The sequence below is a fragment of the Odocoileus virginianus genome, chromosome 9 (assembly GCF_023699985.2).
Source record: "Odocoileus virginianus isolate 20LAN1187 ecotype Illinois chromosome 9, Ovbor_1.2, whole genome shotgun sequence".
Classification (NCBI taxonomy): domain Eukaryota; kingdom Metazoa; phylum Chordata; class Mammalia; order Artiodactyla; family Cervidae; genus Odocoileus; species Odocoileus virginianus.
In genome coordinates, this window is record NC_069682.1 from 21173416 (window position 1) to 21198121 (window position 24706).

General features: G+C 37.5%; 1 protein-coding gene across 2 annotated transcripts in view; it reads left to right on the forward strand.

The window, feature by feature from the left end:
* Positions 1-24706, forward strand: part of SPAG6 (sperm associated antigen 6) — a 59406-nt gene that overhangs the window by 25067 nt on the left and 9633 nt on the right. For both annotated transcript variants that reach the window (XM_020869165.2, XM_070472060.1), the window contains 5 exons: positions 10795-11000; positions 11867-12040; positions 13627-13779; positions 16307-16498; positions 22890-23006. In XM_020869165.2, coding sequence (XP_020724824.1) covers positions 10795-11000; positions 11867-12040; positions 13627-13779; positions 16307-16498; positions 22890-23006 — 842 coding nt within the window. The remainder of the gene's footprint in view (positions 1-10794; positions 11001-11866; positions 12041-13626; positions 13780-16306; positions 16499-22889; positions 23007-24706) is intronic.

Consider the following 24706-nt stretch of genomic DNA (forward strand, 5'->3'; position numbering starts at 1 on the left):
GTTTATGTGTCAGTGCTGCACTCTCAGTGAGTCCCACCCTCTCCTTCCCCCACCCCTGCCCATGTCCACAAATCTGTTCACTACATCTGCCTCTCTATTCCATTTTTTCAATTAACCTCACCTATTTCTTTTTACTTTTTAAGTGTAAGTGGCTACTAGTAAATTTTAAATTAAGTATGTGGCTCACGTTCCCGTCAGACAGTACTGACTTAGAATTCCTGTGCTGTGCTCTGGGTTTTTTCGTTTAAAGGCGATGAAGTGATGATGCTATGGCCTCAAAAAGTCACTTAAATATTCATGCTTGTGAATCAGTATAGCTGAATGGTGACATGTAGTTAAGTTAAGGAATATGGAACTAAAGTACTATTTGGGGAGAAGTAAATGATGAGTCAACTTCAAGCAACCACTTACTAATGTAGGGGCTGAAATATACTTTATAAGTGGCTAAACTATCAGACTTGCACATTGTCAGTGAGGCCCCATATTGATAATCCCCTTTGGAAAACAGTGTTGCAGTGGTTATTACCTTGACCTGTATGAAATTACCTGTATTTGATTGGTCTTGACTTAACAAAAACAGCAGTTTCTTGTGGTTTAATCTGAAAATACCAAGAACCTCTGAAGCAGGGCAGCTAAAGCCTGTGCTCTGGGACAACCTAGAGGGATAGGGTGGGAAGGGAGATGGGAGGGGGCGTTCAGGATTGGGGGGACACATGTATACCTGTGGCCTGTTCATGTTATGTATGGCCATCACAATATTGTATAGTTAATTATCCTCCAATTAAATAAATTAATTTTAAAAAGCCACCATTCTTCTCCTCAGAGCCTCTGTCTTAAGTAAATATACACATGCATGCACATACATACGTATGTGTATGTTTGTCTAATGTGTGGAATATGTATGTTTGAATATAGGACCCATGGTAGCTAGACTCCAAGATGCCCCTCAGATATCCCATGTCCTGGCATTCTCACCCTCATACAGTCCCTCCCACCTCACCCCAGGATTGATCTGTGTTACCACTAGACTGCAGCAGAAACAATGGTCTGCCATTTCTGAGCATGGGTGACCAGCTTTACAAGCCTTTACAAGGATTCTGTTTTGGAAGTCTCTCATCACTTGCTTGGAGGGAAGCCGCTGCTATGACCTGAGGACCCTAAGGGAGCCCATGGAAAGGCCTGTGCTGTGAGGTCTTTGACAGCCAGCAAGAAATGGAGCTTTCTAGAATGACATGAGTGAGCTTGGAAGCAGATCCTACCCCAACTGTGCCTTCAGAGATGCTGGTGGCCCCCACAGACAGCAAAACAGCAGTTTCCCAAGAAATTCCAGGCCTGAACCACCCAGCTGGACAGCTCGTGGATCTCTGACCCACAGAAAGTGTGAGAGAGAAAATAACGCTTTAAGTTGCCAAGTTTGGGTCAGTTGGTATGTAGCAATTGTTAACTTATACATAATCTTAAAGCACGGTACTTAATAGTGCAAAAGCCCAAGCCCACAAAACAGTTAAGTGTCCTGAGTGGGGGGGGGATGGTTAAGGAAACTATAGCGTATGTGTTCAGTGGGATATTATGTGATTATTAACACTGTTGGGCCAGCTCATCCTCAGGAATAAAAGTGGACAGTGGAGGCCCAAGGGTAACTTCAAGGAACCACTCAGAAGGAGTCACACCAAGAACTGCTGACCAGGGAGCCCTTGTATGAAAATGTCCTGTACACTTTCTAACCATCCAGTATTTTGTTTCTGTTTCCTCTCTCCTTGTGTTCTCATAGAGAATTCCACTAGGGCACAGCTGACCCTTTACTGTTTAGCCTCCTCTGTTAGCCTGAGCTCCTAGAGGCCTGAAGCAAATAACAAATGCCAATGAAGTTTGAAGGTTCAAAGTTTAATAAAATGTTTTTAAACATCTTAAAATCCACTTAAGATTGTTTTGTTTTTGCAGATTGTAGGTATTGTGAAACTACAATTATGGTTGCAAAATTATGTAAAGCAAGAGGAAATGTATTTTTTGTTTGGGTTTTTTTTTTTTTTTTTTCTTTTTTTGGCTGTGCCACATGGCATGTGGAATTTTAGTTCCCTGACTAGGTATTGAGTCCACATCCCCTGTGTTGGAAACACGGAGTCTTAAACTTAACCTGGATTGCCAGGGAAGTCCCTAAAGCAAGTGGAAATGAATGGAAACATTTCTAGATACAAAAAGTATATTTTGTAAAAAGCTGATTCCAAGTAATTTATTGTTTCATCCTAAGAGCCCTCCAGACCCTCTCTGTAGTTCTGCCTTCTTCCATTCAGCCTAGTCTCAGCTGTTGAGTAGCTATAAGTATGAAAGTCACTAAAATTGGGGTTTTAAAAATTGCTTTATATCTTATGCTACTTATTATCTTCCAAGGCCATACCAAAGTCTTTTTCTTTTCCCACCTTCTCTTTCTCTCATCTCCACTTCTTGACTTTCCCTTTCCGTATTTTGAAGCTGTTTTTTTATGCTTGAGCCTTATATAAGTGTGCCATCTTTCCAGCTGATTGTAATTTCTTACTGAGGCCCCATTAACTCCAGATCAATGGCTTATGTGACTCACTTGACTTTTTAAAGGAGCTAGAATTATTTAACCTTCAAAGCATATGTATGTATTTATATATGTATGTTAACCTTTAATCTCTCAAACACTCAACCCATGTGTAAGGGTTAGATGGATGGTTCTGAAGATTGGGTGGAGAGAAATGGTATGGAAATGATGAGTAGGAAAAACGGCCTTTGTGAGGGTAGGGGATAAATAAAAATCATAGATTAGATTTTTTTCATAATAATATGCAAATTCCTTCCACTTTTTCACACTCCCACCTGCAATTGGAGATGTCAACTTCTCAACTCAGAATTATAGCTCTAGTTAACTGTTAACTACACTGTTAACTACAGGAGAATGTTGCCTCTCTCAGATGTATTGGTGTAGAATAAAGGTTTCTTGCTAGCTGGCTCCCAAGTCTGCCTCCTTCTATTCACAGCCCTGTGTAATCTGCTTCCACGTTGCACCAATGATATATAGCAGAAGTGATGGTATGTCCCTTCTGAGGTTAGATTATGAAAGACTACAGCTTTTGTCTTGGGTTCTCTCCTGTGGATCTCTCACTCTGGGGGAAGCTTCATCGGTGGAAAGACCGATGGAAAGACCCAGAAACAGGGAGGAACTGATGCCTTCTTCCAACATTCCCGTGGCTGTGCTGGGAAAAGATACAGACCCAGTCAAGCCTACGATACCTGCAGCCCTAGCTAATGATTGCAACCTCGTGAGAGGTCACAGCCGGAACCTCCAGCTGAGCCGCTCCCAGATTCATGACCTGTAGAAATAATAAGACTATACATGTTTCCTGTTTTAAGCAGCTGAGTTTGGTGTGATGTTACATAGCAGTAGGTAACAACCCATTGTAAACAGTGGGTTAGACCAAAAACTAGACAAATTATTTTACTTTGGAAGTGACATTTCTAAAGTCAAACTGGAGTACGCTGTGCTGTGCTTAGTCGCTCAGTAATGTCTGACTCTTTGTGACGCCGTGGATTATAGCCCATCAGGTTCCTCTGTCCATGGGGATTCTCCAGTCAAGAATACTGGAGTGGGTTGCCATGCCCTCCTCCAGGGGATCTTCCCAACCCAGGGATTGAACCGAGGGCTCCTGCATTGCAGTCATTCTTTACTGTCTGAGCCACCAATGGTCAGCATATAAGCAACTTTGCAGCTTATATTGCAGCTCTGTATTTGTTTTGACTGTGATTTCACCAAATCATGAAAAACTTGGTCAAATGGCTTGATAATATAATGTAAGATTAATGTCATAAGTTGTAGCCAAATCTTAAATCTTTTTTTAACTTGCTTTATTCAAAAAGGTTTTGAAGTAATACAGTTATGTGTTTTACAGCCAGATGCAAAACCAGCCTATGTTTAAACCAATAAATAGGGCAAACTAAATGCAAAAAATAATGATTCATAATTTTATTTTTAATGAAGCAAATACTGAAAAACATAACTTTTTGTCAGGTTTAAAAACAGTGAGTTACAAGCAGTGTTTGGAAAAATATATAGCAATAAAGTTAAAAGAAATTAGAGTCCCTGAGGTGTTTGAGTTGCCTAATTACTATATAATTTTGAATATATATTAAAAAAGTAATATATATACAAAAAATATATATACATATTTTTTCCTTTCTTTTTTCTTTTTGGAGAACCTCTTCATTTTGAGTACTTTTTGTGAGTTCTCATGATGGATCACTTAATTTTGCTCAAATTCTTCCCTCCTACATTGCCATTGTGAGCAGGAAAATTAGCTGAGTATCAATATATGTTTAGATTAATCCTTTTTTTGCAGGCCAGTTTTTAGGTTTTTGTCAGTTTCTTGGAATTCACCTCTGAATTTTCTTATATAACCACAATAGTGGTTCTTCCTTTATGACTCCACAACATGTCGTCAAGAATCAAAAGTAGAGAGAACTACACCTTTTTCGCATCCAGAAAGTCCCCACAGCTCATTTCAGAAGGTTTAAGATTTAAGCCTAGGATTGTAAAATGATGAACATATTTTATTTGGCCTGCACTATGTTGTCTTAAGGGGCTTCCCAGGTGGCACTAGTGGTAAAGAACCCATCTGCCAATTCAGGAGACATAAGAGAAGTGGGTTCGATCTCTCGGTCGGGACGATCTCCTGGGACAGGGCACAACAACCCACTCCAGTATTCTTGCCTGGAGAATCCCATGGATAGAGGAGCCTGGCAGGCTACAGACCATGGAGACTGCAAAAGAGTCAGACACAACTGAAGTGACTTAGCATGCATGCATGCATGTTGTCTTACACAGTGTTTTTTGTTTTGTTTTTTAAAGTTTCCAAAACTTAAAAACAAGGCAATCAGATGTCTGGTTTCTCTGGAAAAATCCAAGGATCTGACAGTGGTAGGCCTGCATTGCCATGCGGCAGTGCTGGGCTGAAGAAACAGTAGTTGGTGCTCCTTGTATCTGGTGCATATGTTTTTCCAGTTTACTATGCTCCACGCTCAGTTATTTTTCCTCTGGCTTCACTTATTTTAATTACTTGCCTGGGTCCTGTCTTTACCACTGCTGATCTAACCAAACCATGAGCTGTAACAATTAAGAGGGGTTAAGGCCATGGTGGTTGTTTAGTTGTGTCCAACTCTTTTGTGATCCCATGGACTGTAGCCTACCAGACTCCTCCTGTCCATGGGTTTTCCCAGGCAAGAATACTGGAGTGGGTTGCCATTTCCTTCTCCAGGGGATCTTCCCAACCCAAGGATTGAAGCTGAATCTCCTGCAGCTCCTGCCTTGGCAGGTGAATTCTTTACCACTGAGCCACCAGAGAAGCCCTGAGGCCATGATGAGCGCTATTAAAGCAAAATAATTTTTGCCTGATGCACCTGGTTTCACCTGTTATAGCTGTGCCTATTATACACTGATGGACTTTCCTGTTTGTGTTCTTCCTGTCTAGTCCACATAAAGTAATTTATAATATTTGATTCTTCCAGCTTTAGATACTAGTAATGTTATGAATGTTGTTGATCTTAAATGTCCCCCCTTTTATCTGTGTCTCGTTTTGTTTAAAAAATTAAATCTAAAGTCATACTGAGCTTGTCACAGTTCCATAGAGATGGCTGCCTCATTTCCTTAACTCAGCAATGAGGTGTTCAGGAGGCCGAAGAGAACTAGTTATTCCTTGGCTGAAAATAGCTGACCATCAGATTTGAGGACTGTATATCAGTTGTCTACATGCATGCAATCAATGGCTTTAATTATTTATGAATAAGGAAGGTGCTATTGGATAGCTTTATTTCCCCTAACAATTTGAAGCCTAAAAATAGTTAAAAATGAATAACACTTAGCATTTTAAAAATGTAATATTTTAACTGTAACAAAGGGATGAATTAAGACAAGAAGGAAAGTGTGAAAAAGTGAATAGTATTTCTAGAATATATTTGTAATTTTTCAAAGAATAATTATGTATTCTTTCTGAATTTGTTTAAAGGAGATATACATTCCCACCATTTTTAAAAATAAGAAAATTTCTTCCATATTGAGAAGTAAGCTGAAGTATTTATATTATTTTTCCTTTGTGATAGTAATGTTAGTATAGTTAGCCCCAGCAATAACTATGTGTATAGTCAAAGACATGTTCATATTTCTTTTATTTTTTAAAAATAATTATGTTGAAGAAAATTTGGCAAATAGAGAAGAAAATGTATCACCGATAGTGCCATAAACCCCATTTAAATCCTATTAATGTGTTGGTATAACATAAAACCTTTTTACTCTGATTTTTTTGGGGGGGGCATAACCACCTCTAATCTTGCTGGTTACCTGACAGTATATGATTATGTCACATGTTCTTGTGTAAAAGAAGATATAGTTGTTAAAAATTCACTTTTTGAAGATTCATTTAAAATTTACAAGGAGGTTAAGATATTTTCCCACACTTAAGATAAATTTCTTGGCTTGTATTTTTCCCTGGTCAAAACTTTTATGAACGTCTGTACCTGTCAATCTTTGATTTCCAAAGTGTAATAATTAATTAAACAACCCACACTCATTTCCAAATTAGAGTTAAAATGAATTCTGTGAGATTTCTCCTATGGAGAGTAACTTTAAAAAAATGTATTTATTTATTTGGTTGCATTGAGTCTTAGTTGCTGCAAGTGGGATCTTTTAATTGCAGCTTGTGGGATTGAGTTCCCTGACCAGGGATTGAACCCAGGCCCGTGTGTTGGGAGCAGAGTCTTAGCCACTGGACCACCAGGGAAGTCCTCTATGGGTATTAACTTTTAAGTATACCAGATTTTTGTAAGAGTTTTGGTTATTCCTGCCTTTTTTTTTTTTTTTTTTAACAGTAGAAAAGTATAGGGAAGAAGAAAAGGGGAGATGGAAGGAAAATGGGAAGCACTGCCTGAAATTGCACCCTGTTTACATTTCCCCAAACACTCCACACACTTGACTCCCAGCCCCACTCTGCACTGTGGTCTGTTCACACACTCACCTTTAGCAGAGTCCACCAGAACAGAACAATGTTTTACTCTGTTTGGCTTCCCCAAGATCTAACTAACCCAGTTTCTGGCACACAGTAAGCATGTAATGAACATTAAATGACCAGAAAAGAGAGCAAAATATGTGCATACACCAAGCCTGAGAGAGGACAGAATCATATCAGTATGGCTGGGGCTGTAAGTCACACTATCAACTGCAGGTGGCTTAAGCCTGAGGATGTTTTTCATTTCACATGACACAAAATTCAGAGTCAGGGCCATTCCAAGGTTGGTTGTGCAGCTGAACAGTGTCACGGGGGACCCAGATGTTTCTTATTTTTGTACTCAGCCATCCTCAGCATATTGGCAATTTCTCCTATTACAGTTGCAAGATGGATGTAGGAGTTCCCAGATGTCATTTGCAGGCAGATGTGCCCATGTCCAGCACAGATGAGGTGGTGTTTCCTCCTGTGTATCTCTGTTTATTCCAGAGGAAAATTCTCACAAATGCTTCCAGCTGACTTCTACCCAGGTCCCATTTGCCAGGATTGGTTCACAAGCCCATGCCCTGACTGACAAGAAGCCAACTGTGACTGGTACAGAAATACCAGAGGAAGTGATGGTATGGAAGAGAAGAAAGATACACTGCAGGAAAAAAGAGTGGTAGAGGCAGGATGAAATAGTTAGCCTGTGGTTTGTATAATATATTGGATTGGCCAAAAGGTTCATTTGGGTTTTTCCATAACCTAATATCTTATAGAACCATAATATCTTATAGAAAAACCTGAGTGAACCTTTGGGTCAACCCAGTAGTATGGCTTGTGTTATTTAGGCCTATTATATTATAATGTGTATATGTACTCTTACCTGTATATATGTCTTGTACCCAGTATATGTATGAAGGTGGTTGAACAATATTGTTTATTAATAACAATGTGTGCCATGTAAGAGCAGAGCCAGGTTTTGAAGGAACATGTAAACTGGAAAGGTAAAGTATATGAAACTCAAGTACAGCATTGATTGCTAGGCCCCATCCAGGTCCCTGGAATCTTCATTCCCTTCAGGCAAGCCTTTCTTTGGTGCTTTCCCCATCCTTCCTCTCATTTAGCATCACTATTCCAGAAAGAAATGGAAAGCAGCTTTAGATGGGAATGGGTAACAAGCCAGAAAAACTGGGGTTTCTTTCATAACAGAGTTCAGGGAAAGGAGGATAACGGTACTCAATTATTCAAGGAAAGAATAAAATGTATGGGAGTTACAACCATAATACTTGTTTTAAAGAACTTTGTCTTTATTAATAGTACTTTTAATTGTTCACTGCATATTCTTTACTCTTAGAAAACGGTGTGTAAAAGTGAAAATACATACATAGATGAAGTAATCCTTATGCTTTCTCAAAATAAAATATTTAGCCCAGTAGAGTTGACCTTGAACAATGTGGGAGTTAGAGGTGCTGATCCTCCCCAGAGTGGAAAATCCGAGTATAATTTATAGTCAGCCCTCATATTATCACTTCTTGCATATCCGAGATTCTGAATCCAGTCAACCACTGATGGTGCAGTACCACAGAGTTTATCATTGAAAAAGTCTGCCTACACATGGACCCATACAGATCAAATCCAGTGTTGTTCAAGGGTCACCTGGATATATAAATTCCAGTCACCCTTGAATATGACTACAGAAAGTTGATGTTACCATACAACAGGGAGGTCTGGCGTGCTGCAGTCCATGGGGTCACATAGAGTCGGACACAATGGGGCGACTAAGCAACAGCAGCAACCGTACCACACCTGTATAATTTGGATTGAATTAAATTAACATGCTAATTGTTAAAATAGAATATAAAAATTATATATGGAAATTACATGTTATCACACCCTTATGTTTTCTTCCCTTTTCCCTTGGGAAGAAAGAGTGATCCTTGCTTTACTTCCTATACTGTTGGTCTTCAGGGAATGGCAGTAGAATCTCAGAGAGGTTTCCGAGGAATGTCTTCTATTGATTTGAGGTGGATGTTTAATAGTCAGTTGCTGCTGTTATCTTTTTTTTAACTAAAAAATTATTTTTCATTTTTACTTTTTGGCCATACTGTGCAGCATATAGGATCTTATTTCCTTGAACAGGGATTGAACTCATGCTCCCTGTAGTAAAAGCAGAGTCTTAACCACTGGCCACCAAAAGAGTCCCCTCCCCACCTTTTTTTAAAAAACATATTCCTCTTATCTGCCTCTGGTTCTTGAGATTACATATTAGCTTCCCACTGTATTTCATATTTCACACTGGATTTTTTAATTGAAACATATTTGCTCATCAGTGTAATGTTAATTTGTAGAAGTGTATCATTTGCACCAGCGTTGAATGAGTCTGGCACATAATAACCTTCCATTAATACTTGTTTAATGAAAGAATGAATGAATCGTTTATACAATATGGGACTTCTCAGATAATTATAATAATTGAAGGAAAACAAGTGTTGGACACTAACCTTCATTTGCTAACATTATTTCCTTTTAGAAAATGTGATATTACCGATTGTTTGAAAAATGAAAGACTCTTGTTTAAAGACTAAGTGATATGCTGAATTGATAATTTGGCTGTTGACATAAATTGTCCAGGAGTGGAATTGCTGGGTCATTTGATAGTTCTGTTTTAGTTTTTTGAGGCTTCTCCATACTGTTCTCCATAGTGGCTATACCAGTTTACATTCTGCTGTGTGGTGACCTAAATGGGAAAGAAATATAAAAAAGAGGGCATATATATGTATAACTCACTCACTTTGTACAGCAGAGACTAATGTAACATTGTAAAGCAACTATACTCCAATAAAAAATTTTTTAAAAAATAACAAAAAAGATATAAATTGTCAAGCTGCTACACATCTGAGAAAATGAGAACATAATTTGAAAGGAAGAGGTTGTAGAAATGGGTGTATGTGATTCAGTAAGAGAGACCATGAACACGAGAGTAGCATTTGTAACTGTGTAGTATATTTTATGCTTCTGAAAAGACATTTTTTACACATATATGGGTCTGCCTGTTTGCCTCACATTCTCTGTAATTTAAAAGCTATGTTACTTTTTATAGCTGTTATTCTTGGACGCACAAGTAAATCAACATGTATATTCAAAAGATATTATTTCTGACATATAAAATGTTTACGATTAATTTCTCTAATGTTAACATTTTATATATTAAATCCTGTTTGGTTGTAGTTCTCATTTTTGAAAATATTTTTGTATGTACAACAAAAATGCACCTTTTGTGTACAAAGTTTAAAAAAATCTTTTAAAAAGTACAATAAGGTGAAAGGAATTAAAAAATCATCATTATTGGCACGAGATTCATGTTAATGTTTACTCATGTAAATAGCACAAAGTACTGCCTAATTAGTGTGGTTGGTAAATTTTTGGTACTTTAATTTTCTCTGTTATTGTAAACCATGCATAAAATGCTTGCCTATTGAGAAGTGCAGAATTGTCAGAGCTTAAACAGCTGACATCTGCTTACTCTCTTAAAAAAAAAAAAAAGAATAACAAGCCATTTCAGCCTAATCTACCTCAAATGTGTTCATGTAAATGGAGGTCCATCTATTGACCTGTATTCTTTTCAGCTCGTGATTGGCCCACATGGTTCATGAAACCAGGAAGGCTGATTTGAAATGCAGATGTCGAGACAGTGAAGTACACCCCCCGCCCTTTTCCCTTTGCTGTATCTGTCAGGGTGAAAAGTGGCTTGTACAAGGGTCAGTCACCCATACTCACTTAATTACTTTTCTTGGGCCCACAGAGCTGTCACAAGCTGTGGTGGATGCGGGAGCTGTTCCTGCTTTAGTGCTCTGTATCCAGGAGCCAGAAATGGCTTTGAAAAGGATTGCTGTTTCCGCCCTCAGTGATACTGCGATGCATTCTCCAGAGTTAGCACAGACAGTGGTGGATGCAGGAGTGATTGCTCACTTAGCCCAGATGATCCTGAACCCTGACGCTAAACTGAAGGTATTTTAAAAATAAAGTTGAGAAACAAACGAACCAAGATTCCGATAATCTACGAAAATGGAAATGTGTGCAGATGGATAGTATCCATTTTTAGATAATTAGTAAATTATCGTGCAAAACAGGTCTGAGTACATTATGTATTTGGGTCCTTTCGTATGTGGAAACTATGCTGTAAGGATTAGACAATCACGATGTGACTGGGGAAAAGTACGTGCAATGCTGAAAACTAGAAGTAACATCAGAATTAATAGTTAAAGTAAGGAATTATGTCACGGTTAAACCTCAGGGTTAGAAGGGACCTAAAGGCTTTCTAGCCCACTGTTATATTTACGTTTTCTATGAAAATGGCCATATTAGTCTTCTTTCAAGCTTTCTAAAATTTAATTTTCAGTTAATAGTCACCAAGTATACCTCTATATTATAATAGTTATGTTTTATAAGGTTTTAAGATTGTCAATGTTAATTAGACAATGTAAAATTCTTTAAAACAATAACAGCAACATGCCCAAAGTTCTGCTTGATCATGTCTGTATTACATTACTGTACTTATCATAAACTAATGATTTAAGTAGCACATAATTAAGAACTAATATTCATCCCAAGGGCATATTCTTTGACCAGCCTCACTAAGTAAATATTTAAATAGTCAATAGTGTGAACTAAGATGTTCAACTTGGAAATTAGGAAATTTAAGAAATTGAGTATTTAGGTATAAGAGTAGAAGGTGAATACTTCAAGACTCTTAGCTTATATTGGATTTGTGATTATTTCTTCCTCTTTACAAAGGAATTTGAATGTGTACAAAGCTGTTTAAATTACAGCTGAGCTCCACAGTGTAACATTTGGGTTTGTTTTTTGTTGAATAGCGTCAGGTCCTTTCAGCTCTCAGTCAGATTGCGAAGCATTCTGTGGATCTGGCAGAAATGGTGGTCGAAGCAGAGATTTTTCCAGTTGTACTTACCTGTCTGAAGGACAAAGATGAATACGTGAAGAAAAACGCTTGTACTTTAATCAGAGAGATTGCAAAACATACGCCCGAGGTAAAACAAGGGGAAAAGAAGTCAGCTTCAAAATGCAACCACACGCCATTAGTTTTAGTTATTAAGCAGAACATCAGTTGTTGACAGGGCCCCGGGTGGTGTCACATGTTCTGAGGGTTTCTCACCCTTAGCACAGTTGACATTTTGGACGAGATGATCCTTGTTGTGGGGGGCTGTCTATACTGGAGGGTAAATGTTCAGCAGCATCTCTGGCCTCTGCCCACTAGATTTTCATGGCACCCCTCCCCTAAGTTGTGACAATCAGAAATGTCCCCAGGTATTACCAACTGTCTCCAAGGGGACAAAAGTGCCCCCACTTGAGAACCTCTGGGTCGCAGCAATGGAGTTTGAGTCTGAAATCTCAGTTTTTAGTCATTAATCATTTTCTGCTTTCCATTTCTAAGTTGTCGGGATCGTGGACATTTGTTGTCCTGTCACTCTAGGTCATCTGGGTGTAGTGAGAGAGAGCGCCCCTCCAGATTGGGAGAGGTCACCAACTCCCTGCTCAGCCGCTCATACACGGCGGTCCCTGCTCTGGGTTCTTAGGTGGGAAAAGAATAGAGACAAAGCGAACTTGGGTAGATTCTGAAGTTGTGTCTTTTTCTGTGCGTATTTTCATGAATAAGTTTCATTTCACCAAACTCTTCAGTATTTATTCTTTATTTCACCCAACATCTTTATCTGGTTGAGAGTTTTCAAGATTGGAGTGCCAACAGCTAGTGATCATTGCTAGCAAAGGACAGATAATGAGGCTAGAATATTTCAAGTTTGACCTCATCTTTCAGTATTGAGTGATTAATCTGCTTCATACTCACGCATTGTGCTGGGTGTGGAGGGGGAGCAGTTTCAGCAGTTAGCTAGTTATGAACTAGCCCTAGGTTTAGTGTTTATGTGAGGAACTTTGACATCTATTACGATAATATGAAAATCATGTAAGAAAAATTGAACAGCAGAGAGGCTCACAGTGAGCATATTCTGTAATTGGAAATAGCAGGATTGTTACCCTTGTATATTTCTTTGATAAATATAATACTTTTGAATGATATTTTGAAATGAATGATATTTCAGATTTTGTTGTTCAGTCCCTAAGTTGTGTCCGACTCTTTTGCAACCCCATGGACTGTAGCCTGCCAGGATCCTCTGTCCATGGGATTTCCCAGGCAAAAATACTGGAGTGGATTGCCATTTCCTTTTCCAGGGGATTTTCCTGACCCAGGGATCGAACCTGAGTCCCCTGCCTTGGCAGGTGCATTCTTTACCACTGAACCACCATTTTTTAGGTCTGAAATTTTACAATTTGGCAATGCTAGCATAATATTTAAAGGTCATCTTACACTGGACTTCCCTCATGGTCCAGTGATTGAGAATCCATCTTGCAATACAGGGGACATGCGTTCGGTCCCTGGTGGGGAAACTGAGATCCCACATGTTGTGGGGCCTGCTTGTTGCAGTGAAGACCCGGTACAGTCAACTAATACTGCTAATAACAAAACCAAAATATCCTCTACAAAATATTAAAAAAAAAAAATAAAGATCATCTCATACTTTAGGGCCATGATGATGTAACTCTCCCTCTTTTCTCTTAGCTTTCTCAGCTAATAGTGAACGCTGGGGGAGTTGCTGCTGTGATCGACTGCATCGGGTCCTGCAAAGGGAACATAAGGCTGCCAGGCATCATGCTGCTTGGCTATGTGGCAGCTCATTCTGAGAACCTGGCAATGGCGGTCATCATTTCCAAGGTTTGCCCTTGCTTCCTTTTCCCCTGATTCTTGCAGCGAGATCCTCTAAGACGGACCACAGATTAATACTCTCCCACAGAATGTACAATATAACTGATCAGAGACAACTACCAGCTTTTTTCCAGGCTTACTAGTAAGTTTGCCAGAGCAATGCTTAAAATAAGGTTGACTTGGCAGGAAGTTTGAAGTTTTACTCAGTGTTTAATATTAATAAAATGTCAGCACCTCTGAGTGTTAGTATTATCTGTATCTAAGTAAATGTGTATTTTGTATCTTGAAGGATTGGCTTTACAGATATGTAAAGCATACTTTGATTAAAGACAACTAACATACCCAGTGGTCGTTTGTATCATCTTGTATGGATGGCTGTCTCTCCTTTAGCTTCCAGGAGCTAATTTCTCTTCTTAGATGTGGGCAATTCAGAGTGCATGGGCACATGTTGGATAGCAGTGTTTCTGTTTACTTGCTCAAGGGATTTGGCTTTATCTCAGTTTACAACTTGGTATTAACCTACCAGATTGAGTAACCCTGGCTCGTAGTAGGTGCTCAAAAAATATTTGTTGAATGAGTAAATATTGATCTCCTGAAGCACGCTTCAAAGGCTGTGTGCTCCCAGTGTCTCTGGTAACCCTCTAGGGTGCAGGTTTCTTATCAGCCTAGAAAACCCGCTGCTCTATGTTAAACAGAAGTGTGGATTTTTTTTTTTATCCTTTGCTAATCCTCAGAATAAAAAGGAGCCTCAGATCTTTATTTTCTACCTACTCCTTGATAATACTTTACTTCACTCCCTTTTTATCCTCAGCTTTTCCTTTTGTTCTTCTGTTACCAAAGACTCTGATAGTGACCAGGGCAGTAGTGCTGCTTTCTGAAGGGTCACGGTGGGGATATTATTGGAATTCTTGATTCTCGGTTCTTGTGTGGATTGTCAGAAAGTGCACACATAGGAGGGACAAGGAAAGAAGCCGCGATTGCTTTTGCTTCCTGTGTTTCTTCCCCAGACTATCCAGGAGGTGCTCCCTCTGTTTGGTCTGGGGCTGCTGGCCTCTCACACCTGGTTGTCTTTCATTTAATTGAAGATCAAGGTGGGGGCAGCAGTAGTTTGAGGCCGATCACACAGCACTGCGTCATTCTTTCTGGTTCTGTGTAGTACTGTCAGGATTGACAGTACCTCCCATCTAAATAATAGTTTCTAACGTTCAAAGCACTTTCACGCTTCTTGTCTCATTTGCTGTTCATAACAGTCAGGGCTAGTAAGTCAGCATTTTGGGGACTGTCTTCTTTTCCTCCTGCTTCTTCATTCTTGGTATGTCTCAGATGTATGGACTTTCTGGAAAGTTGCCTCATTCTGAAGATAGAAAAGATTCTGACCTTTTTTTTTTTTGTATGGGCTGACATACATTTTTAGTTGTAAGAAAGAAGTCAAAGAAGTAATATGGCAGATCTCTTCTGGAAATTGGTCTTAAAAGCCAAATTTAGGGACTTCCATGATGCTCCAGTGTTTAACACTCCTTGCTTCCAATGCATGGGGACTTGGATTTGATCCCTAGTTGGGGAACTAAGATCCCACATACTGAGTGGTGTGGCCAAAAAATTAAAAAAAAAAATTTAAAGGTGGAGGAAAAAAATTATATATGATCATTTGGCCTTTGCTTGTGGGAGGGTGACTATATGATAGTGGCTTTTGTGGTACTGAATTTAAGGCGATAATTTAGTATCAGTATTAGATAATTTAGTGTAGTCTCAAGTTAGAAAGTTATGCCCATACAGAATGAATTATAATTTGCTTTGGTTATTTGACTCTTCTTTGAGTATATAAGCTGTGATGCATTTGAGGCCCTTTAGTTAATTCTGTTGTATTTAGCTACAATTGAAGTTTGAAGTACAAAATACAAGCACATGCCATCTGTGTAGTACAAGTACTCATCCCTACTTTGCCATTCAGTCAGATTAAATTGGGCAAAACTATTGTGTAAATGTTGACCAAAAGGAATGGAAATTTACTATTTCAGGAAAGATTTTAGTGAATATATTTCACCTAAAATTTACTTAAATAGGATTCTTGCTCATATTATTCATTTGATTTTGGGTCTATAGTAGGTATTTTGTTTTTGGTCTCTTGGTGAAAAGTCAATTTTTAAAAAGATTCTAAATTAACTTTTTTAGTTTAGAAGGGAAGCCAATGGTTTTAAACTCCTATGCATTTTTAATTTGTCACAGTGGTATCTGGCTTTGCCTAAATACTAGCCTGTGGCATCTGTTTTTTGGTTAAATGCCTCTGTTTGGGGAGCAAACGCTAGTAGAGATATTTAGTTTAGTTGGGTTGTTACAGATAATTAAGGTAAATTAGTTCTAGTCATTTTATTGACTTGAAAAATGACGGCCCCTGTGAAGTGCTCATTTATTGAACCGTTTAAAGGAAAAAAAGGATCAAGACCGAAATGATTTCTTCTAATGTCTGAGAGACATGGAAGACCCTTTAATCCTGCTCTGGGTTTGTAACTCTTGCTCTTTTGATCCCACACTGCAGGGTGTACCCCAGTTGTCACTCTGCTTGTCAGAAGAACCAGAAGACCATATTAAGGCTGCCGCCGCCTGGGCCTTGGGACACATTGGGAGACACACTCCTGAGCACGCACGGGCTGTCGCTGTCACAAACACTCTGCCTGTCCTGCTGTCTCTGTACATGTCAACCGAAAGTTCTGAGGATCTTCAAATGAAAGTAAGTGCTTAATTCTTCATTGTTTTAATGACGATTTGTTAGATTTTTAACTCATAATATGTAATTTAAAATGTTTTAACTTTTATTGTGGACAATATTATTTTTTTTGTAAGGTTGATTGATTGGTTTTTGTCTGTGCTGGTCCTTGCTGCTGCTCTCAGACTTTCTTTAGTTACTGCGAGCGGAGGCTACTCTAATTGCAGTGCGTGGGCTCTAGGCACTTGGGCTTCAGCAGTTGCAACTGAGGGGCTCACGAGTTGTGGTGCATGGGCTTAGTTGTTCCAAGATGTATGTGATCTTTCTGGACCAGGGATGGAACCTGTGTCTCCTGCACTGCAGGGCCGTTTCGTAACCACTGACTGGACCACCAGGCAAGTCTAGCAATATCATTTTTCTGAGTCAAGATATAAGTTTATCAGAAGAATTGAGGTGACTCTTTGAAAACGAATTACCCTTGTCTCTAAAAATCAATGATAAATTCTAAAGGAAGTTCTCTATGGGTACAAAGTTGTTTGTAAAACAAATGTCTGATTGTTTCCATCTACATTTCTATTGACTTTTCTTATGGAATAGGAATTGAATAATAGGACTTTGGAGGTGAAATTGGCCAGAGAGAACTTTAGTCCATTTTAAATCAAAAATTGAGCCTAAAAAAATTTAAAAGGAATGCCTCTCCAAAGGCATTCCTGAAGCCTGAGTGACGAGTGACCTCTCCTAACTCCAAGTCTGTCTGAAACCTTTGAATTATGTCTTATATTTGTTCCTTGAAAGGAAAATGACCATACGATCCCCCAAATTAAACATTTTAAAATCTTGTATTAAAAAATGAGGATTTCTGAAAAAAATGTTAAAATGGTTCATTAAACGTGAATATAAAGTAGGATGGGTTTTAAAAATAATTTTAGAATTTCAAAGAAAGAAAAATGTTTCCCAGCGTACTCCCTATTAGGAAAATGTGTAACTTCTTGAAAGCAGCTCTCAGAATTAACTTGGGTTGAGGGAAATACATAGAAAAGACAATAATTCAAAATAAAATGAACAGCAAGTTAAATTACTCTTAAATTTGAAGGAAAACAATAAAGTAACAAATAGGAAAACACATTTTACAACAACTTTAGATAGTATAATGGGACAGGAAATCTATTTGAACTGCACAGTTTGAGGGACTCTGAAAGCTATCGAGTGAGTCATTTATTTGATTTATAAATTTTATAAAAGTGAATTTATGTTGATTTGATTATGTTTACATGTTTTTTTCTCTACAGACTCATTGAGGGAAGTTGATTTCTAAGATTAACACTTTTTCCATTTTTATAAGACTTTTCTAGATCAAAGCAATGATTTAATAGATTTCAAATACTTGTCTCCAATGTTGAATCTATTCCTTGGCAAAGCATGGTAGATGGTAAAATTGATAATGTGCTAAGGTCTTTTCCTGTGTAACAATTCTGTGATTCTTTGACTTTCTGGTGAGAAACCACAACTGCATTTCCAGTTTTGAGTTGTCTAAATACAGGTGATTTACGTAAGTGTAATTTTAACCTACGTCTGTCATTCTCTTTTTGCCTCAAATTTCTTTAACCCATCATCATCATTGTCTTTCTTCCTCCCTCCCCCTCCCCTGCTTCCTCCTCTTTCCTTCTCCTTCCTCCTCACTTCTCGTCCTCCCCACCCTTACCTCTAGTGATCCAGGGAAATAAAAAGAACACATCAGCTACAGCATGAATAATTAATAGCAGAGTAGATAGCAATTATAGTTTGAGAAACCCTTGCAAATAATCTCTTAGGGAGCACTATATACTATATACATGCTACCAAGTTTATATAACTTGATTTTTAAATAAATATTATGATGCTATATTGTATAAATATCATCGGAGAAAAAACGGTTGATTACTTTTCGAAGTCAGATAATTTTTATTGTGTATTAGTTTAACAAAGGTGGTTTTGTTAAAACATTAAGGTTTACTAATAGAAGGTTCCTCCTACCTTTATGTGATACAATATTTACTTTCAGGAAATACAGTGGGTATTAAATTAAAAGTGATTTATCAATCATTATCCTGTCATCAATCTTTCCAAGGCTTTAAATCCATCCAGATATTTTCTTATTGTAGGTACTTAATTATTCCTTTTTTTCCCCTTCTCCAAGGTCTCTTGGAGTCTATCAGTTGTTTTAAAGGCTTTAGAATAAAAGTCCAAATCCTTTGATTTGACACTATCTCAAAAGGGAAAAATATGCAAGAAGTTTTGGAACTGTCTAATGGTGTTTCTCATTTGTTATTCTGTAGCAGCTTTCAAATTACAAGACCATGTTGAAGTTACTTTTGTCCCAAAGACCTGTAAGCTTCTATAAGCATTCTCTAATTGGTTCTGATCCAGGAAAGCCGAGGAGCAGCCCCTTGGAATTTCTTGCACATTTTCACATGGTCTTACTATCTGCCTGTACCTATGTAATTTCAAATGCCTTATGAAAACTGAAAAAAAAAAAAAAAACATATCTTTTATATAATCATCTTACCTACATATATTTTTAAAATATTCAGGCAGTTGCATTTTCATTTGTTTAGATTCAGAGGTATTAGATGGAATTAGTTTGGCATTTGAATGGTTATAAAACTATTCAAATAGTTATAAGACTATTTCTAACATAATTATTTAAATATTACATTCTTATTGTCTTGCTTGTTCCCCTTTGTTTTTAGCATCTTTATTGAAATATAACTTGTATTACATATAATTTACCCATTTTAAACTATATAATGCAATGGTTTAGTGAAGATTCACAGGTGCTACCATCACCATAGTCTAATTTTAGAACATTTTATTTTCCCATTAGCCATCACTCCATGTCCTCCCTGTCTAGCCCCAGGCAACCATTATTTTACTATCTGTCTTTGAGGATTTGCCTCTTCTGGACATTTCATTTAAACAGAACCATACAATATATGTGGCCTTTTGTGCCTGGCTTCTTACACTAAGTGTAAGTTTCAGGGTTCATCCACGTTGTAGCATATATCAATATTTTGTTCCTTTTAATTACCAAATAATTTTCCATTGTATTGATATACCCCATTTTGCTTTTCTATTCACTGCTTGGACCTTGAGTTGTTTCTGCTCCTTGACCATTATGAACAATGCCACTGTGAACATTAATGTACAAGCTTTTGTGTCGATGTTTGTTTTCATTCCTCTTGGGTATATACAAGTCTTTAAAAAATTTTAATGAGATTCAGTTTTATCTTTTTTTTTTTTGCTCCTGTGCTTTTGGAGCTATATGTGAGAAGACTTTTCCTAGCACAGAGTCATGAAGATTTACTCCTGTGTAACCCACTCATTTAAATAACTATAGCTCTTTGGTCAGAATACTTTCAGAATAAAATTAACTTTTGAATAAAGAAGCATTTTTCATTTTAAGCAGTTTTCACGAAAGGTCATTCATTTTCAACAATGAAAGCAACAATGAATAATTTTTTGTTACTCCTTTCATTTTCTGTGAAAAACAAAGTGACATCAAGTGTTTGTCTACAGTTGACAATTTTGTTTTGCTAATTACTATTCTTATGTGTGTTGTTAATAGGAAAAAAGGGTAGTATTGCTAATCACTTATTGTGGTTTCTACAAGAGCTTTGATCAGTGTGGCTAGAGTCAGTTTTTAGAAATGACAGAAAAATTAATGAATGTAGAATTGTAGATGCTATGCTAGTTTATAGGAAAACCAGGCTGAAACCCAAGTTGCCCTACATAGATAGTCCATGATTCCTTCCCTAACATCGTCATGTAATATTATATATGTCTAAAGATAAACACTAACTGCTAAATGCTGTGACATTTAGCAAAATTCATATTCTCTTATTCATCATTTTAAAGTAACACGTTTCTTGATTTTCTGACCTAGGTAAAGGATTTGTTGACCCCACGTAATTTCTGTACAATTCATAGAATAAAATCATAGGAGCAATTTTATTTCACTCACGGCAATAAGTCACCAAATACCAGTCGTATTTTCTAAAGGCTTGGACATTTTAAACCCAACATATAATATGATCTTGTATGTAGAAAATCCTAAGGAATACACACAAACACATTCACAAATACTAAAACTACTAAGAGTTCAACAAAATCACTGGGTAGAAGGTGAATATGTAAAAACCAACTGTATTTCCATATTCTAGTAGTGAGTAACTCAAATATGAATTAAGAAAATAGTTTCATTTATAATAGCATCAAAAGAATAAAATATTTAGGGATATATTTAACAAAAGAAGTATAAGACTTGTACACTGAAAACTATAAAACATTGCTGAAAAAAATTAAAGAAGATCTGAATAAATGAAGAGACATTCCATGTTCACAGATCAGAAGGTTTGATATTGTTAAAATGGCAATTCAGTATTGTTAAAAATGATCTACATGTTCAATACAATCCCTGTCAAAATCCCCGTTGTCTTTTTTCCTCGAAAAACTTGAGAAGCTGATCCTGAGATTCATATAGAAATGCAAAGAACTTGAACTTGCCAAAACAATCTTGAAAAAGAAAGACTTACACTGTCCAATTTCAAAACTTCCTATGAAGCTACACAAGCAAGATGCTTACAGAAAGACCATATATATATATATCAATGTAGTAATCAGATAAAAGTCTGAAATGGACCCTTTTATCATCAACTGATTTTTCACAAAGGTGCCAAGGCAATTTAATGTTAAAAGATAGTTTTTCAGCAAATGGTACTAGGACAATTATATCTTCAGACAGAAATATTAATTTGGATCCTTATCTCATACCATACACTAGAATTAACTAAAAATGGATAATACTGATAGATCTAGATGTAAGAATTAAGATTAGAAAACTCGTAGAAGAAAACATAGGAGTAAGTCTTTTTAGCCATGGAATAGGCATTGATTTCTTAGAAATGACACTTAAAGCACAAGTAATAAAAGAAAACACTGATAAATTGGATGTCATCAAAATGAAAAACTTATATGCCTCAGAAGACGTTACTGAAAAAATGAAAAGACAAGCCACAGACTGAAAAATTACTCACAAATCATATATTCAAGCAAGGACTTGTATTCAAAATATATAAAGAGCTCTTACAACTCAATAAGAAGATACCTAACCTCACTAAACAATGGGCAAAAATGAATAGACATTTCACTGACAAGTGACCAGTCAGCACATGGAAAGATGTTCAACATCATTAGTCACTAGTGAAACACAAATCAAAACCATAATGAGATATTACTTCATACCCACAAGAATGGCTGTAATTAATAAGACAGAAGATATCAAGTGTTGATCATCTTATGGAGAATTGGACCTACTTACACCCTACTGGTGAGAATGTAAAATGTTGCAGTCATGTTGAAAAATAGTTTGGTAGTTTCTCAAAATATTAAACATAAATTTACCATTATCACTCAATAACTCTACTCTTCAGTATTTTCCCAAGTGAAAATATTTGCATGTGAATCTTCATAGCAGCATTGTTCACATTAGCCCAAAGTGGAATTAACCCAAATGTCCATCAACTGGTGAATGGATAAACAAAATATGATAAATCCCTGTAATGGAATACTATTTGACAATGGAAGGAGTGAAGCACTGATGTGTGCCATAATGTGGATGAACCTCAGAAACATTGTGCTTAGCAAATGAGGCCAGAACCAAAAGTTAACATAATATGCTTTCATTTATATGGATGGTCCAGAAGAGCGAAATATAGAGACAGGAAGTAGATTAGTAATCGTATGGGGCTGGCAGGGGCAAGTAGAGGCAGGAATGTGGAATAACTATAATGGGCATGGGGTTTTTGGGGATGATGAAGACAAGTTCTAAAATTAGATTGTGGTGATGGTTGCACAACTCTGTAAATTTACTAGAAATCCATTGAACCATGCACTTAAAGTGAGTTGAATTTATGGTGTGTAAATTATATCTCACTAGTGTTGTTAATTAATCTTAAGCCCAGATATTGACAAGTAAACAAAAATCTTAACTAATATACTAATATTTGTTTCATGCTGGATAATACACCTGATTATTATTAATGATATACACCCTGATGTAGAAGTTTATGGTCAAAAATCAAGTATATTTCTTGATGAAGGATAGTAAAGTTCAGTGGATTCCTACTGTCATTAGAATTCTTGGTTAATAACTTGGCAGTCTGTCACCAACTTGGAACGGTTAGGATTGGGGTATGGCTGTCTGGTACAGTGAATGTGATCTCCAGTAGCACATTAGTAGACTCTGTCACCAACAGCTGTTAAGTTCATCATAAAGCTCTTCATTTCATTTTCAAACTCCAGAATGCAAGACGTGACTTTCTGTCAAGCTTTCATTGATTACTTACTTTGGTATGTATTTTGCTTTGTATTTCAATAGAGCAAAAAAGCCATAAAGAACATCTTACAAAAATGCACCTATTTACCAGCTCTTGAACCATTTCTGTATGATGCTCCTCCCAATATTCTGAAGCACGTGGTTGGACAGTTCAGTAAGGTAAGACATGCTCTCTTAGCCTGGAAGTGGGGAAAGAGAATTAAAACAAGGTACTAACTTGCGTTTTTCTGTTGGGTCAATGTTTTCTTCTGTAAGATGGGGGCAGGGTTTTACTGTTTGATTTTACTGATCATATCGACAGGGAGGGTAATATAGGTTAATAAAATGCACATGTTAATAAAATTCACACATAAATAATTGACACTTCCTTCTTCATCATGCTACCTCACAGCCTCTGTACTGTCTTTTTTATGTTCTTGGAGAGTAAAAGAGTCAACATGTGAAAACCTCATAACCCTTTGGTAGTTTTCCTGGTGTCTGTTAGTCTCACTCAGCTGGGAACAACTGCAAAGATCCCCACAGTATATTTTGCGAAATCCATGCACTTACTGGAGATGCTTCCAGACAAACATTTGGAATGTATTGGCTTATTTGGTGACCACTCTTTAACCAGCATGGTTGTCATGTTTCTTAGCTCACTGCAGACTCAAGATAGTAAGGTGGAAAGGTCAAGCTGCTGGAAAGGGTTCAGCCAGAGGGACTGACTACCGACAGCCGACAGCGGAGGCCGAGAGTGTGTGTGTTCCCACCGCTGTGGATGGCCAGGAGGGGGCCTAAGTCATCAAGAGGTGGTCAGGTTGTGTTCAGGCTGGATTTAAGAAAATAGGGTCTTTGAAATTAGTATCTCAGTGTGGCTGTGAGCTCAGGCTCTGGAGCTGGGTTGCCTGGGTTTCTACGAGCAGCAATACCTTTAACGATGTCTTGACCTCTCTAAACCTTAGTATAATTACCCATAGAAGGGGGCTAATAAGAGAACCTATTTTATAGGGTCATTGTAAAGATTAATGAGTTGTTATATGTATAGAGTTTAGCTTAATCCCAGGCACTCAAAAAAAAAAAAAAACAAAAACCCCCAAAACACCAAAAAAACCCCACAAAACCCCAAAAAGTTGTTTTTGAGAAATAAAACATAGAAGTGCTAAAGGCTGACTTTAAAAAATTAATAAAAATGAATGGGGGCCAAATTTACCTGAAGCGTCAGTTATAAGGCTATATAAAGGAGGTACTACTGTTGTGTACTATATTTCTACAAATAATAAACAAAAACTGTATGTTGTTAAAAAGTTTAAGCTAGGCCCTACAGCTGAGTAGATCTAGTTTTAGGTATTCCTCTGAAAGCTCGTACTGTCTTTGACGCAGTTCTGTGATCTCCAACATCTTGCTGCCCCTTAAGCACCATGGTCACTGGATGGTAGAAGGTTTTACATTGCTGAAGCACCCTCAGGATACAGCTCTGCATATTAAACACCTGTGCTCTGTCTTCTTCCTTCTAAGAAAATAATAAGGGGACTTCCCTGGTGGTCCAGTGGCTAAGACTCTGTGCTCCTAGTGCAGGGGGCCCAGGTTTAATCCGTGGCTGGGGAATTAGATCCCGTATGACACATCGAAGATCCCACGTGTTGCAACTAAGCCCTGGTGCAGTCAAATGAATACATTTAAAAAAAAAAAGAATTAAAAAAAAAAGAAAATAATCAACCTTTGTTTTCTGGGTGCTAAGTAAGAAAGCAACCAGCTAATTTGATCAGCTAAGAGGGAGGAAAGTGTAAGGGGACAAGTGGATCATCTACAGACTGTCATCATCTCTTGTGCGTAGCTGACATTATTTCTGAAAGTTTCATTTCATACTCTAAATCTTTCAG